The sequence below is a fragment of the Pleurodeles waltl genome, chromosome 8 (genome assembly GCF_031143425.1).
Source record: "Pleurodeles waltl isolate 20211129_DDA chromosome 8, aPleWal1.hap1.20221129, whole genome shotgun sequence".
In the NCBI taxonomy this organism is placed as follows: domain Eukaryota; kingdom Metazoa; phylum Chordata; class Amphibia; order Caudata; family Salamandridae; genus Pleurodeles; species Pleurodeles waltl.
In genome coordinates this window covers 122,920,536-122,933,606 of record NC_090447.1, presented here as the reverse complement: position 1 = coordinate 122,933,606, position 13,071 = coordinate 122,920,536, and the positions used below count along the sequence as shown (strand labels likewise).

Below are 13,071 nucleotides of genomic sequence, written 5' to 3'. Positions count from 1 at the left end.
ACTTGTAACTATTCCTTTTTATAACCTTTAATGTGTGTTGAGAATGGGAGGGACGCTCACTGCTCAGCCTTTCCGCTACTCCTGTGCCCATGATTTCTTTCCTCCCTTCATGCCTGATCCTCATATTACAATCCTTGGTACGTCTTGATTCCATGACCTATAATAACCTCAGTGCTACTATTTGGCATCTTCATTGCAGATTCCTCAGCCCTCCTCTGTCCGCTAGGGAAGTTTTTGGTCCATGCCAACTCACATATGAAAGTTCATGCCTTCACCACTCCTGAGCCACCACACTTTCTAGGTTCATCTTTACAACTATTATTCTTTTACGGAATTAAGATTTCCCTTCTCTGCCGTGTCTCCCAACTTCAGATTTATTTTCATTAAAATTGCTTTCCTCCTTTCTGTAATCCAACCAGCAATGACATTACCAAGACAAACCAACTTTGAGTCCAACCTCTTAATAATTCTAAATCCACAAGCATGTCCTTCAGATGTGCCTCCTATGCCATGTCCAAAATACGTGCCAAAAGAACTAACACAAGAGTTTTGTCTTGGCACTGCTTAGGAGACCTTTCCAGACATTTGCGTGAGCCTCTACCCAACCTAAAACATAATTAAGAATGAGATAATTTCTGGTCCAATTAGGAGTACAACAGACCTTGTCATCTATACCTGGTCTGGAAGTCTGAACCTTCAGAACACTTCTCACTTCCTTCTCTAAAGGCTTCCTGATCCATTCCCTCATAAACTTTCCAACATGCTTCAGCGGCCACTATCCGCACACTTCGGATGCCTTGTACCATGAGGGGTAAACAGCTCCTCCCCCAAAGATTTTTCAGTCACTTCTTTTGAAGCAATTATGGACCTCAGGCCATTTACCAGATTCCCACTGAAATCATTGGCCTGTTGTATATCTAAAAAAATGTTCATCAAAGTCTTAGTTAACTTCTGTCTCGAACAACCACCTAAATCCATTTCCAAATAGTCGTCAACTAACTTCCCATGTGTGTCGCGGAGGGCATCTGTCCCTTGTGTGCCACTAAGAATACATTTCTTTTTAATAGAGACAAATCCACCCTGTCCTGATATGCCCGATGTCATTTTCTCTTTTTCAATTCTTCTCAATGTTTCCATTTCTTCCTCTGACAAAGACAAGTATTCCTCTCCAGATTCCATTTCTTTCCTATTACAGATTCATTTGCCTCTCTAACTGAAGTTTTTATTATGTGTTGAATCATCCTTTTCAGAATATCCTGACTGACTGCCTTCAGGAAAGTCTTCAACAAAATTCTGATGTTCAGAAGTCGTAGGTCCCTACCCTGGTCACAAAACCTCCTCAGTAAATACATATAAATATATTAATAAATCTATAAATATATAAATGTTGAAATAGAAATGCTAATTCAATGTCATGACTCACAGTAGCAACTGAAAATGATTTGTGAATCACACTTGAATGACAGCACTAACACATTTCAGTGTTAATTAGTTTGGCCTAGACGAGGGGTGAGAGATAAATTGCGGCCCGCTGGTGAAGCTGGTGGAATTTTAGCCAAATTCCACCAACCGCCGCGTGGCAGAGTTTTTCCTCACGAACAGCTTGGCAACAATAAGTTGGGGAGGACGATTTGGCGTCCTCTAGCAAATTTTGGGTCTCTTGGAGGTCACCCGGCGAGAATTCACCAATGCAGGCGGTCGTGACTGGTCATGGTGAGAAAGCTGCTGCTTGAGTAGAAAATCTACTCAAGCGGCAGCAAAATGAACTCGAGAAGCAGCGCCCTCTGGTGCGCCTGTGTGATGGTGTTTGTGCTGATTTGCAGTGCGGAACAAGCTCCCAGCACTAAAGTTCAGTACAAGCAGCGAAACATGCCTAAATCCACCCGTTTGGAGAATCTCACAGAATGTTTTTGCAACTCCACAGAGTGAAACTCTGTATGTTCCACCCTCTCTGGCCTAGACCAGTTCAAAATGGCCACCAAATCACGCAAAATCAGATATGATCTCAAGCGTCATGATTCACTGGACTTATTATAACGCCACCTCCAAAGATTAACTGAGTCTCAAAACAACTGTTCTGAGCATGAGAATCTCCCACGTGAGTTAAGACTGAGCGCGCTACAATCGCGTAACAGTTATTCAATATCCACAATTTATGTTCACAAAAGTAAAAAAATAAAACGATGTGCCCATATGTAAAATAGTCGCTCTTTGCTTGTATCTTCAAAAAAAAAAAAAAAAACAACTTACCAATTAATAAATATGCTTGTTTCTAGGCAAAATATCTGAACTTCATACCAAACACATTTCCACAAACAACACCCGCAATTTCTATAAACTAGAAGCATTTTGAATCTCACATCTCCCTGAAATTAGTCATACACGCTAGGTGATAATCCATACATAAAGCAATACCTATCTGCCACAAGAACGGCGTTCAAAAGAGAGCAAGCATTCCATGTGGGGACATTTCATGGGTTATGAGTGCTGGTTCTGGATCTTTGTATTATTGGAGTAATGTACTTCTTTAACGCGGCTGCAGGAGTGGCATTAAAAGATGTTATGCATAATGGTAGCCTCCAGTCTTGTAATGAGATCATACGATGTTAATGTACAATGTTTATTGGAAACCTTCAACTGTAGCAGCAATTTCAAGAAATTCATCTATGCAAATCACCTCCTCAAAAAACCCACAAAATTAATCTTTCATAATGGCGTTAGGTCATTAAGAATGAAAAATGTGCTTCTTGAAGTAAGGAATCAAAAAGTCCAGAAATGCCTAATGCAACCACTTGCCAGGCAATAGACACACACATTCAGCTTCCAGTATTTATCCAGTCAATCAGAATGCCTGACCATTAGAAAACCTTTTATAGTTTTTTCATGGCAAACATCCCATTTATTCCTGATGAAAACAGTTCACCCTCTTATTGAGTATTCCTTCTGACCACCCAGTAGATGCCACGCAGTTTGCTTCGACGGGATCTGTGCGTAGTTCCAGACTTCAGACCTTATTTATAGGTAAGGCATTGCCATAGAAATTATATATGGGTCCTCGGTTGGGTTAGGGTCTGGCAGCATCTAACTGGAAGAGACCCTGAAAGAAGTGGTGGGTCTGTCTCTATGGTGCCGGAATGAGATTCCATAGTGCGTCCATTCTTGCATAGGCCTCACCATAGATCCTTGCATGCCACCTCTCTTCAACCAGGTGCCCAAGACGACAAACAGGAGATGAGATTGCAGATAGCTTTTAGAAGAATGTCATTACATGTAACTGCATGTAGAAGCAATATCTGTTGTATTGCTTTCAGCATTTGGGCAACTTTGGTGCAGCTCTGTGGGTTGCAAGCCATGCTCATATGTCACTGACGTGCAATCCATAAATATAATAATTAGTTATGCGATCTCATACACAATATTTTTTGTGTGCGTATCTAAAACAAAGGCTTGTGGAGGGGTGATGAATAATTATGTTAATAAAATAATAGTAGGTCGCAGAATAATTACAACCCGCGAACCACAGGGCTCCATCAAAGTCGATCAGATGTTGTGGATAATGCAGAATATTTGGCTTCACAAAGCCAACAACTAATTTTTTATTAATCTGTATATGAAGCCAGTTCCAGAGTGCTATGTTGAGGCTTTAATGTATTTCCAGCACATTACCACTTTTTCACTTTTCAATCATTTTCAATTATTTTGCAATTTGAACACATCGAATCGGAGAGGAGCAACAGACTGCTAGAATGCTGGAAAAGGGGAAATGGTCAGCTGGGTTCCAAAGAGACCTGTCTTGGATGCTGTGATTTTGGCAGACATGTCGCATGTTCCTGCATCTTTTGCCAACAGATGAGCAGGTTAACGGAAGCAAAACCACTTGGGTGTATTGGAAGATATTAAATTGGACAGTGTGGGACTCTGGTATTTGGGGATTGAAAAATGAAAACATTTTGAAGGACAAGCTTTTAAATCTGAACGAGCTTCAGTTTTCTATTTTCCTAGTTGATCAGCCCTTTCTGCCACGGATGTAGAAAACTATTTCAAACTGAGAACCTGACAGTCAATTTTGAGTGTCGATTTGAAATATTGTCTGGCCGTTTTTGCATGACGCTGTATAATTGAATGGTCATTCAGTGCCTTAATACTTTTCTAAACTTCATCGTGCTCACTTTGGCAACCTTGATGGGATAAAAGCCTATGGTGGGCGATGTCAGGATTTGTTGAGGTTGATCTAGTGGTGAAGTTTCCACTCTGTGCCGAGGGGTGGCCATAGCCCCAATGGAATATGAGAAGTTTGGTAATTCATAATTCCATCACTGTTGAATGTCCTTAAAATTTCGTCCACTTTTATTGAATAAATTGTACGTTTTTGTGATCAATCAGTCTTCTACCTGTACCTGTAGTCTGGATGCAAACTAGCCGTGCCTCCTTTGCCATTTAAAATATTAAGCCTTCAAGTAGGTATTTTCTGTTTATCCAAAATGCTTGCAGCCTGCTGTCTTACAACTTCTTAGCTTTGTGCTATGTTATGGAGAGAAAACAGACCAATTATCTAACCCGACTCCCCAAAACATGATTGCACCTGCTAGTTAACGTCTGGGGGCGTAAAAGTCCACAGTTTTAAGCGGTGTAATGGCTGAGGCAGGATAGTAACACCCATGGAACAGAGTACACACCCTGAAAGTTGAAATGTATTAGCTCTATAGTATGTTCATGCTTGCAGTATAGACAAGCCTGCCCATTTTACCTGTGATCCAGAATGTTTATTGTAACCTAGAATTCGTTTTAATATATGTGAACGTGATTCTGCACCAAATATCAAACACAACCTAGCCATTATGACACTTAAAATGCTGCCACCCATTTCTGCAAAAGACCTCCAAGACGGTGAGGACATTCCCTGGGGTCGTTTACATAGTTTTGATGGCAATACCACCCAACTTTATATCCCTTAGAACGTTTTTCTTGCAGGGTGCTAGGATCTTTGGTTAACTTTGGACCATTCTTTGACATATAGGTTTAGGTAAACCTTGGACTTCCCTTTCATTTTGCTGCTTTCAGGGTCCTCTGTTTTTTCTCCGCTGCATCCTCTGCTTCATCTGGATAATGAGTTTCAGCTCGCTGCCTCCGTATGGGTCTGAAGACCCTCATCACCTGGCCTTCGCCTTGTAGTAGTGGATAATTATTTGGTGGCATTCATTTTTTAAACTAAAAATGTTCTCAGGCTATTGTTGAGTAATGGTCTAGGATCTCTGTCTTCAATTTGGACCTCAACCCCCACTGCTCTGATGAGGATCACCTCCCTGTGAGCCTCATTTTACTTTATTATTACTCATGCGTCATCGCGTCATCGTAGGTGTCACGTCATGTGTTAACTTATTAAATGCCCTCTGTGTTGACCTTGCAGGCGAAGAAGTGCACCCTCGACTTTTCTTGTGAGCATCTAGTTTCAGTAGAGTTTGCTTGCATTCGTTCATTTTGGCATCAGGTCTGCCTTAACTTTCTGGAATCCTTCATTCCCGCTAATCAGATTAGGAGGAAGAGAGCGGAAATTACTATAACCCAAGCTTCCTGAGGCTCCTGCCGCGGTGTGATTCTTCTCGGGAACCCCGATCATCCTGCTGGGAATCCACAAATGCCTCAATTTGATAACAAATGCAATTTCTGGTACTTTGTTTTCAAATATAGCCCAGCAATTCTGTTAGTTTCCACTCTCCCAAGCCACCAGGGCACTGTTGCCTTTCTAAGTCAGATTACAAACGGAATGGAGGCTGAGGAGAAATTCTGTAGATATTTTGGGTCTATATCAGTGTTGGGTTTGATAGCGGTTCACATCATCTTCAATTTACATCTTTGGTCCACTTGGTGCTGGTGACATTCTTTCAAGGTCAGGGTGATATGGTGCAGTTTCTGCAGGTTGGGGCAGTGTCTTGCTGCTTGTTTTCATGTGCTCTAAAGTTTGAGTCCTCTCGCACAGAGTACATTACAATAATCAAATGACAAGTAGGGATCTGTTGGGTTCTCTGGAGTGATTCGACTAAAGTAGGGGAAGCCTCTTTCCCAGTGTAATCGGTTGACATTTTGTATGTTTTGTTGATGACTGTGATTACTTTTGAAGCCAATTTTATAGAAGGAATGCTGTCGAAGTACAGCTGTGCATCAAACCTAGTCCTTTGATGTAAAACTGTGCAGGGGAGAAGATTTGGTCTGGGGGCTAGTTAGCAGACAGCATGGCCATGAATCTGGGCATTAAATGTTTGCTTCCATGCTTAACCAAATGTCTGATCTTGGTAAAGGCCCTATACATGTCACAGGGGCATAGTTTGCTCAACTACAAATCTTAGGAAGCATCTAGAAGTGAATTATTTCAGTGTGCTCTATATACCCTCCTCATGTTTACACAGATGTCCTTTTATAGTATTATTTGCCATTCCTGTAGTGCACGACTGCCACAACAGGTTGTATTGCTACAACAAGAGCCTAAATGTATAATTTGAATTCTTACAAATGGACTCTTGTAAAAAATTATTCTGCTGCATTTTCTTATGTTTTCCATAAGGAAGAATGTGACACGTATCTATTGTAGCAGAACACTGCAATAAAACTTTGTAAAAGGAAAACGCCTGTATCCCTCTATATAATTGGACTATTGCTCTTTATCTTTTCTGAATACTTAAATACTTACACGATTAGGCTATCTGGTATAATTTACTGTTGTGATAGTATTTTATCCAGCCTACTAGATGATGCATGTACTGTCTGTTGTGTGGAATATTGTGGCTTACCTTGTACTTCGAGAGGCTTGGAGCATGCCCATTGCTTACCATTGTTTGGCTTCCCTTTCACATTCATTTTCCTGCTTCTTCTTTGTATCCCAGCTTGTCTATCTTGCGTTTGTCCCTCCCATGGAGGATCGCCTCTTTATGATGTGTATGTTTGCCTGGTGTCTGTGCTCTCTCGGGGAACTACTTTTTCTTTTTGTACGAGCACTCGCTACGAGTGCATGTGTTTTCGAGCCGTCTCCCTTGTGTGCTTCTCTTCTCCCTCATGCTGCTGACTGTCTCCATGTGCTTCTCCTCGCCCCGTTGCACTCATGTGTGCTTCTCCATGTTGTATCTGTCCCATGTCCTCGCATGTGTTCCTTCTGTGTCTCCCTGCCTTCCCATGTTGCTTCTACATCTCTCAACTTCCCTTGTTGTTTCCATGTACCCCTGCCCTCCCTCAGTTGCTTCCATGTCTTCTCCCCCTCCCTGTGTTTTTCCGTGGCCTCGCCCTTCCCTGTGTTGCTTCTGACCACTCTCTTTCTTCGCACCCCTGTGGCTTCTGCCCCTGTAATATTATGCTCCACCCCCACACACTTCCATGTTTTGTTTTGTTTTTAGTTGCTGATCAGACTCGGATTGGTAATTAAAATAATTTTGAAAAAAAGCCGTTTCATCATTTTGTAGATTCATGGTTGTGTGGTAAGCCTGCCTACAAAATGATGCAGATTGCTACGTAATTTTTTTTTGTTACTTTAACTAGGCTGTACAGCATCAGAGATGATGTACAGTATGGATAACAACCGTTGACAAAGCCAATAGGATACAAAGGCGAGACCTGTTGGCTTTGTCAGTGCTTGTTTATATAGATGCTTTCTCTCATGGCTTGTGACCATGTCCTCTCTTCTCATGGTAAGTGAAACTATGCATTTCACTTCCACTGTACAGTGTTATCTGTGTTATGAAGCACATCTAGTTTCACATGTGTAATATCTGCTGATGAGTGCCACACCTTTAGGGACAGATTGACAAGGGTAATCGTAGACCGGAAATCTAAGTTTCTACCTGAAGTCTAACTCTAGACCTAAAGTCTAACTTTAGACCTAACGTCTAAGTTAGACGTGATGTCTAAATCAGACCTGAAGTCTAAGTTACACCTTCAGTCTAACTTCAGACCTGAAGTCTAAAATTAGGCTTCTGGTCTAAACTTGGACTTCAGGTCTAAGTTTTACTTTGTGAATCAGGCCCATATTGTTTAAAAATACCTAAAAACATTCTCCTCCCACTTGCTCATAAGTTGTTTATGTTTGGAATAGTTTCAGTTCATTGATTCCTCTGTCACTGTTTTGCAATGCTTTGTATAACGCTCTAAAATTCAATTCCTATTTCTAAACTTCCATTGTTATTTTACTCGTGTTATTGCAAGCACTTGTCTAGGGCGCTCTGAAATTTTCTCTCTTAAGGCTTCTCTTAATCCTTTTCATGACCGTGCTTTGTCTATCTGTTGTTTCACTCTTTCCATGTTCTACTTCTGTGATTGCACTGCATTTGTTAGCACACTGAAGCCTGCATAAGTGGAGTTTCTACTACAGAAGACAATAAATAAATCAACTGCCCCGTTCTGTGGAAGAAATTGTAGTAAAAACTGAATTAAAATAGAGCAAAATACATTTTAGGTCTCACTATAATCAGCTTTATCTTGCTAAAGTCCTGGTTTTACAGTAGAACAAAGCGAGTCAGCCCACTTCATCCGGTACCTGCCGGTATTTCATGGTTTGCCATTGCTTCGATGAACTGACCGTCAAAACCATTTCGTAGGTGATTCTTGTACTCCTGTTTTTGATGGTGCTCAAGTAGTCTGTTAGATTGCAGGAGTCCGAGTCAGTTTGTGTTATTTGATGTATTTACATTATGGCTCTTTAATTGTTAGTTTATGTATTTTTTGTTTAGGAAGCTTGTCCTGTTTGACTTTATGACAGGCTAAGGGCTATTCACTAATCACCCCTGCAAGCTCACTGCTTTCTGTAGGAGATTGTTACCAAGCAATGCCCATAGTAGGATATTGTGAGGCCCAAACAAGTATTGTTACCCTCTTACCTCCTGCTGTTGGGTGGTTAGTGTATTATTCCACCTCTTGGCTTCTATTAATATGCAAAAGGGAATATTCTGCATTTAAAAGCCTATTCAATCATCACTTTGCTTATCACATTGAATTATTTTTCCAGTGGGTATTTCATAGATATACCAATCCTGTTTTTACTGCAGACAGGCTTGCATGTGATGAATAGCATGTTTTAATGCAACACATAAATACATCATTTGTAAATGCTTGTGTTTACATACACTGGCACATTAAAGCCAGACCTATTTTTCTTGCTAATGCTTGTTTTGGAGTTACAAAAGGTTTTTGTATTTACAGGTTTTTTTTAAGTAAAGACAGAAAGACACACACACACCCCTCCACCCCCCAACCTCCCACCTACCCTCTCTCTGACATGGTAACTAGTGTTACCTTCCTATTTTCTCTAGCTACAAAAAGGATGTGCTTGACTTTATTATCCTTGATAACCTGTGATCAGAAAATAAATTAAGACCAAGCAGTGGTTCTGCAGTATGCAGATCTAGGATGGAATGCGCATCCAAGGCAGTCAGATCTTTATATCCGTCTTGCCACCAACCTGGACTCTCTGGGACTTGTCTCCTTGCCTGCGGCCCTCACTTTGACAACAATTGCTTTAATCTTTCTGATGAACTTATTTGTCAGCTGCCATGACTGCCCAGTAGTTGGTTTAGATCTGCATGGGGGGATCAGAGACCGGTTTGACCAGGAAAAGGAAAACGCTTTAGGGGTGCCGTCGCCCACCCCGCCCTGCCCGCAGCAGAGTATTGCTCTTTTTTTTGCTTTCAACATTGCCCCCAGGGCTGAAGTTGTTGGTAATGTAAATTTAGACGATTTTATCCGCTTTCCAAATAATTGGTAGATGTTGACCCGCCCGCCTCAAATTTTTTTTTGTATTGCTTGACTAAATAAGCTTCCTGGACTATTATGGGGGGAAATTGCACTTTTCTCAGAAATCTTAAGCATGAAGTTAGGCAATAGCAAATTAGCCTTCCCACAAAACCGCCTCCTGCCCTGAGACACAACCCAAGACAGTAGGGCTGAGTAGCAAAAAATGTTTTTTTTTTTGCTTGGTTAGTTCTTAAAAAGTCAAATTGTGTAAACTTTTGAAAAAATCCTTGTAAGTTATATGATATGTGCTACAGTGAGAATATTCATAACAACAATTTATGTCGTGAAAAGTAAATTGATAAGACATTAGAGAGAACTGGAGAATTCTGTAGTTTTTCATGGCGAGTATCCTTTCTACTCTTGGAATTACAAATTTAGCTAAATTTGTTGATCAAGTGAGATTACTCAGTATATTTTTTATGTTTATTGACTAAGTCTCAAATCGGCCATTCCTTATGAGTGCAGTGTCCTAAACCAGTGGTTCCCAACCTTTTGACTTCTGTGGACCCCCACTTTATCAGTCCTGGAACCCAGGGACCCCCACTGAATCATTATTGGAATTCGAAAACCCTTCCTCCCCTCACCCCACCAATGAGTAATTACTGAAAGCTGGGGACCTAATCTGTTATAATTATTACATTTTCTAAGCAGTCACGGACCCCCTGAGGAGGCTTCGCAGAGCCCCAGGGTTCCCCGGACCACAGGGTAGGAACCCGTGTCCTAAACTTTGGAAACCTTGGATCCCGCCCCTCAGAGCAATGACAAACTACCCCGATTCGGTAAACTTTAAAGTTCATCCTTGGCCCAGTACTATTGCATGGGCTTGTGATCATAGAATACCAGACAGAAGTTATGTCCTTATACTGACAGGCTTTTTTCCCCCTATTTTTTTCCCTATTTTGTTTCCTATTTTATTTAAAACATTTTCTGCACAGCTCTGCGCTTCGAAGCTATCGTAAAGTGAGAACTGATCCTTTAAACATGCATAAAAAGTAAATAAATGAATAAACAATAAGTACAAACACAGCTCATCTAGTGACCTTAACAAGCAGAGAAAACTTCTCAGGCGCCTCGAAGCTTGAACAGCTGTCAGATTAAAGTAATTGATGCAAAAGAATACAGACTGCTGCAGCGCCTCCAGAGTGGTGACCTTTCTTGTCTTTTGTTTCATAGTTCTTGCATGTGGAAGAACCTTTTCTTATATTATATATTAATATATTAACCGAGCCCCCTGAAGATGTAGTCATCCCAGCTCTGACAGTGATTGATGCTAATAATTCTGCTTGTGTGAGTTTTTTTTAAATACACTGCAGTGTGCATCTTTCTACTCAGCTTTGTGTATTTCTTGTTTATTGAAGGTCATTCAAATTGACACAGCCAAAGATTTCATAGCAGCGTTGTTTTGTATGTTTTTTAATAGTATGTGGATTATTCTAATGTGCAGTCTTTTATATTTATAAGAATATCACAATAGTTCATATTCTTGGGAAGTGAAGGAAGAGTCTAATCACATATATTCCTTTTTTATTCAAAGGAAGCATAGTGAGTGTGGGCGATCCGAAAAAGAAATATACTCACTTTGAGAAAATTGGACAAGGGTAAGTAATCATACTTGTTTACCTGAAGAATTGGAAAAACACCTGTGCTCTTCGTTTGCATATTTTGCATAAATAGGCTCTTTTTGGCTAGATCATTACTTATTAAATTCCGTATATGTCTTAGTTGTTTATTTAGAAGCCCACATAGCAGAGTTTTATTGTTTTTAAGCAAAAAAGCATAAAAACTGTGAAATAACAGAAATTCTAGGTAAGCGTTTATACAGAGACGGGATTAAGTAGTAATGCAAATATTTGCATTTATATATCGCTTGCTACCTCTGACGAGGCATTGAAAGCAATTGTGCTTACACAGAATGTCGTGTTCTGCTCTAGGAGGTGGTTATTCTGCTGGTACACAGGGAAGGAACTGTCCAAGGGCGAGGAACATATTTTATGTGTAAATGCTACACATATGTGAACCCGCATCCTAATAAAAAAAAAAATCAGTCACCATCCAAATGCTTGCTATGTTTAATACGCAAAATAAACTGACTGGATGCTATTGAGTGTACTGGTACTAAAACTTAACAATTGTGTTTTATATATATATATATATATGTATGTATGTGTATATATATATATATATATATATATATATATATAAACATATATATATATATATTCAGCTGCTAAAGCTCCTAGAAGCCTTTGCAAAAGCTGAAATATGATTGTATATCCCAAAAACCTTGTATCTACCAATAGGACATGTTTATATTTACCATGTTTTGTCCATGAAGACGAGATGCCAGGAATGTTGTCACCACATGAACAGAATCCAGGATGCGGTCTGCAGCCATCCCACCTTCATAGAGTTCATTTTTATGCACATACTTCTGCCTCCTGTGGGGATTTTCTGCCTAATCCTCCTCATCTCTGCTGGTATTGTGCTGTTGGAAAATCATGTTTTTGGGAGAAAATCAAGGTGACTGCCCCAGACTGCCAGCGGCAATAAGAAAACACTAAGCGCAGCTCTCTGTAATGATGAGAGACCATGCCAATCACATTTATGTTTGAACACAAGTTGAGGAGCAGAAACTTCATGAAGGTTAAGGAGAACTTTCTGATCTTAGCAAGGTAAAGAGTGTGAGCCTTCAGACAACACGTATTAATGTCGCTGATGATGAAAAAGAATCAGTAGAGAACGAGAGGAACTGGAGCCTGAGGTGCCAGTGTGGATGAGATAAAAAGCAAAAATTGGAAAATTAAGAATTGCAACTCAGTGGCGGCTGGTGACATTTGAAAGTGGTGGGGCGTAAAAGTTGCTGGGGAATGCACTGTGGTGAGCGGGCATAGAGGACAAGCTCAACCGAAATAAGGGGAGGTTCTGGGGGGGGGGTTTCCTCCCACTCCCAAGAAAAGTTTGAAAAAAGAGTGTCCAAAGGGTGCATTTTCAGGCAAATTTGAGAAAACAAGAAGGTTTTAAAGTTAATAAAGCAATTGTGAAAGTGTAGTTATGACATCAATGATCAGATTTCATATGATAATAACATAGATAGCTGCTCATTTAATAAAACCATATAACTTTTTAACAAGAGTTTGAGATGATAATGCTGAGTACCTCACAGATTTCTTTATTTATGGATATATCGTTAGAAATAAATCTTCTGTGGAAATACAAGCTATTGTGATTTGTCCGACTGGACACAGCGAGTCAGCAAGGAATAACATTAAAAGGTAGTAGGGCATCCTACAAGGCATTGAC

The 13,071-nt window shown here is 40.3% G+C and overlaps 1 protein-coding gene and 1 long non-coding RNA gene across 3 annotated transcripts in view; one reads left to right on the top strand and one right to left on the bottom strand.

Moving 5' to 3' along the window:
* The window catches only part of PAK1 (p21 (RAC1) activated kinase 1), a 296,992-nt gene that overhangs the window by 231,059 nt on the left and 52,862 nt on the right, over nt 1-13,071 (top strand). For both annotated transcript variants that reach the window (XM_069203912.1, XM_069203913.1), the window contains exon 9: nt 11,306-11,369. In XM_069203912.1, the coding sequence (XP_069060013.1) occupies nt 11,306-11,369 (64 nt within the window). The remainder of the gene's footprint in view (nt 1-11,305; nt 11,370-13,071) is intronic.
* LOC138249801 (uncharacterized) overlaps nt 1-13,071 on the bottom strand; it is a 76,765-nt gene that overhangs the window by 57,416 nt on the left and 6,278 nt on the right. The gene's annotated exons all lie outside the window — the stretch shown is intronic.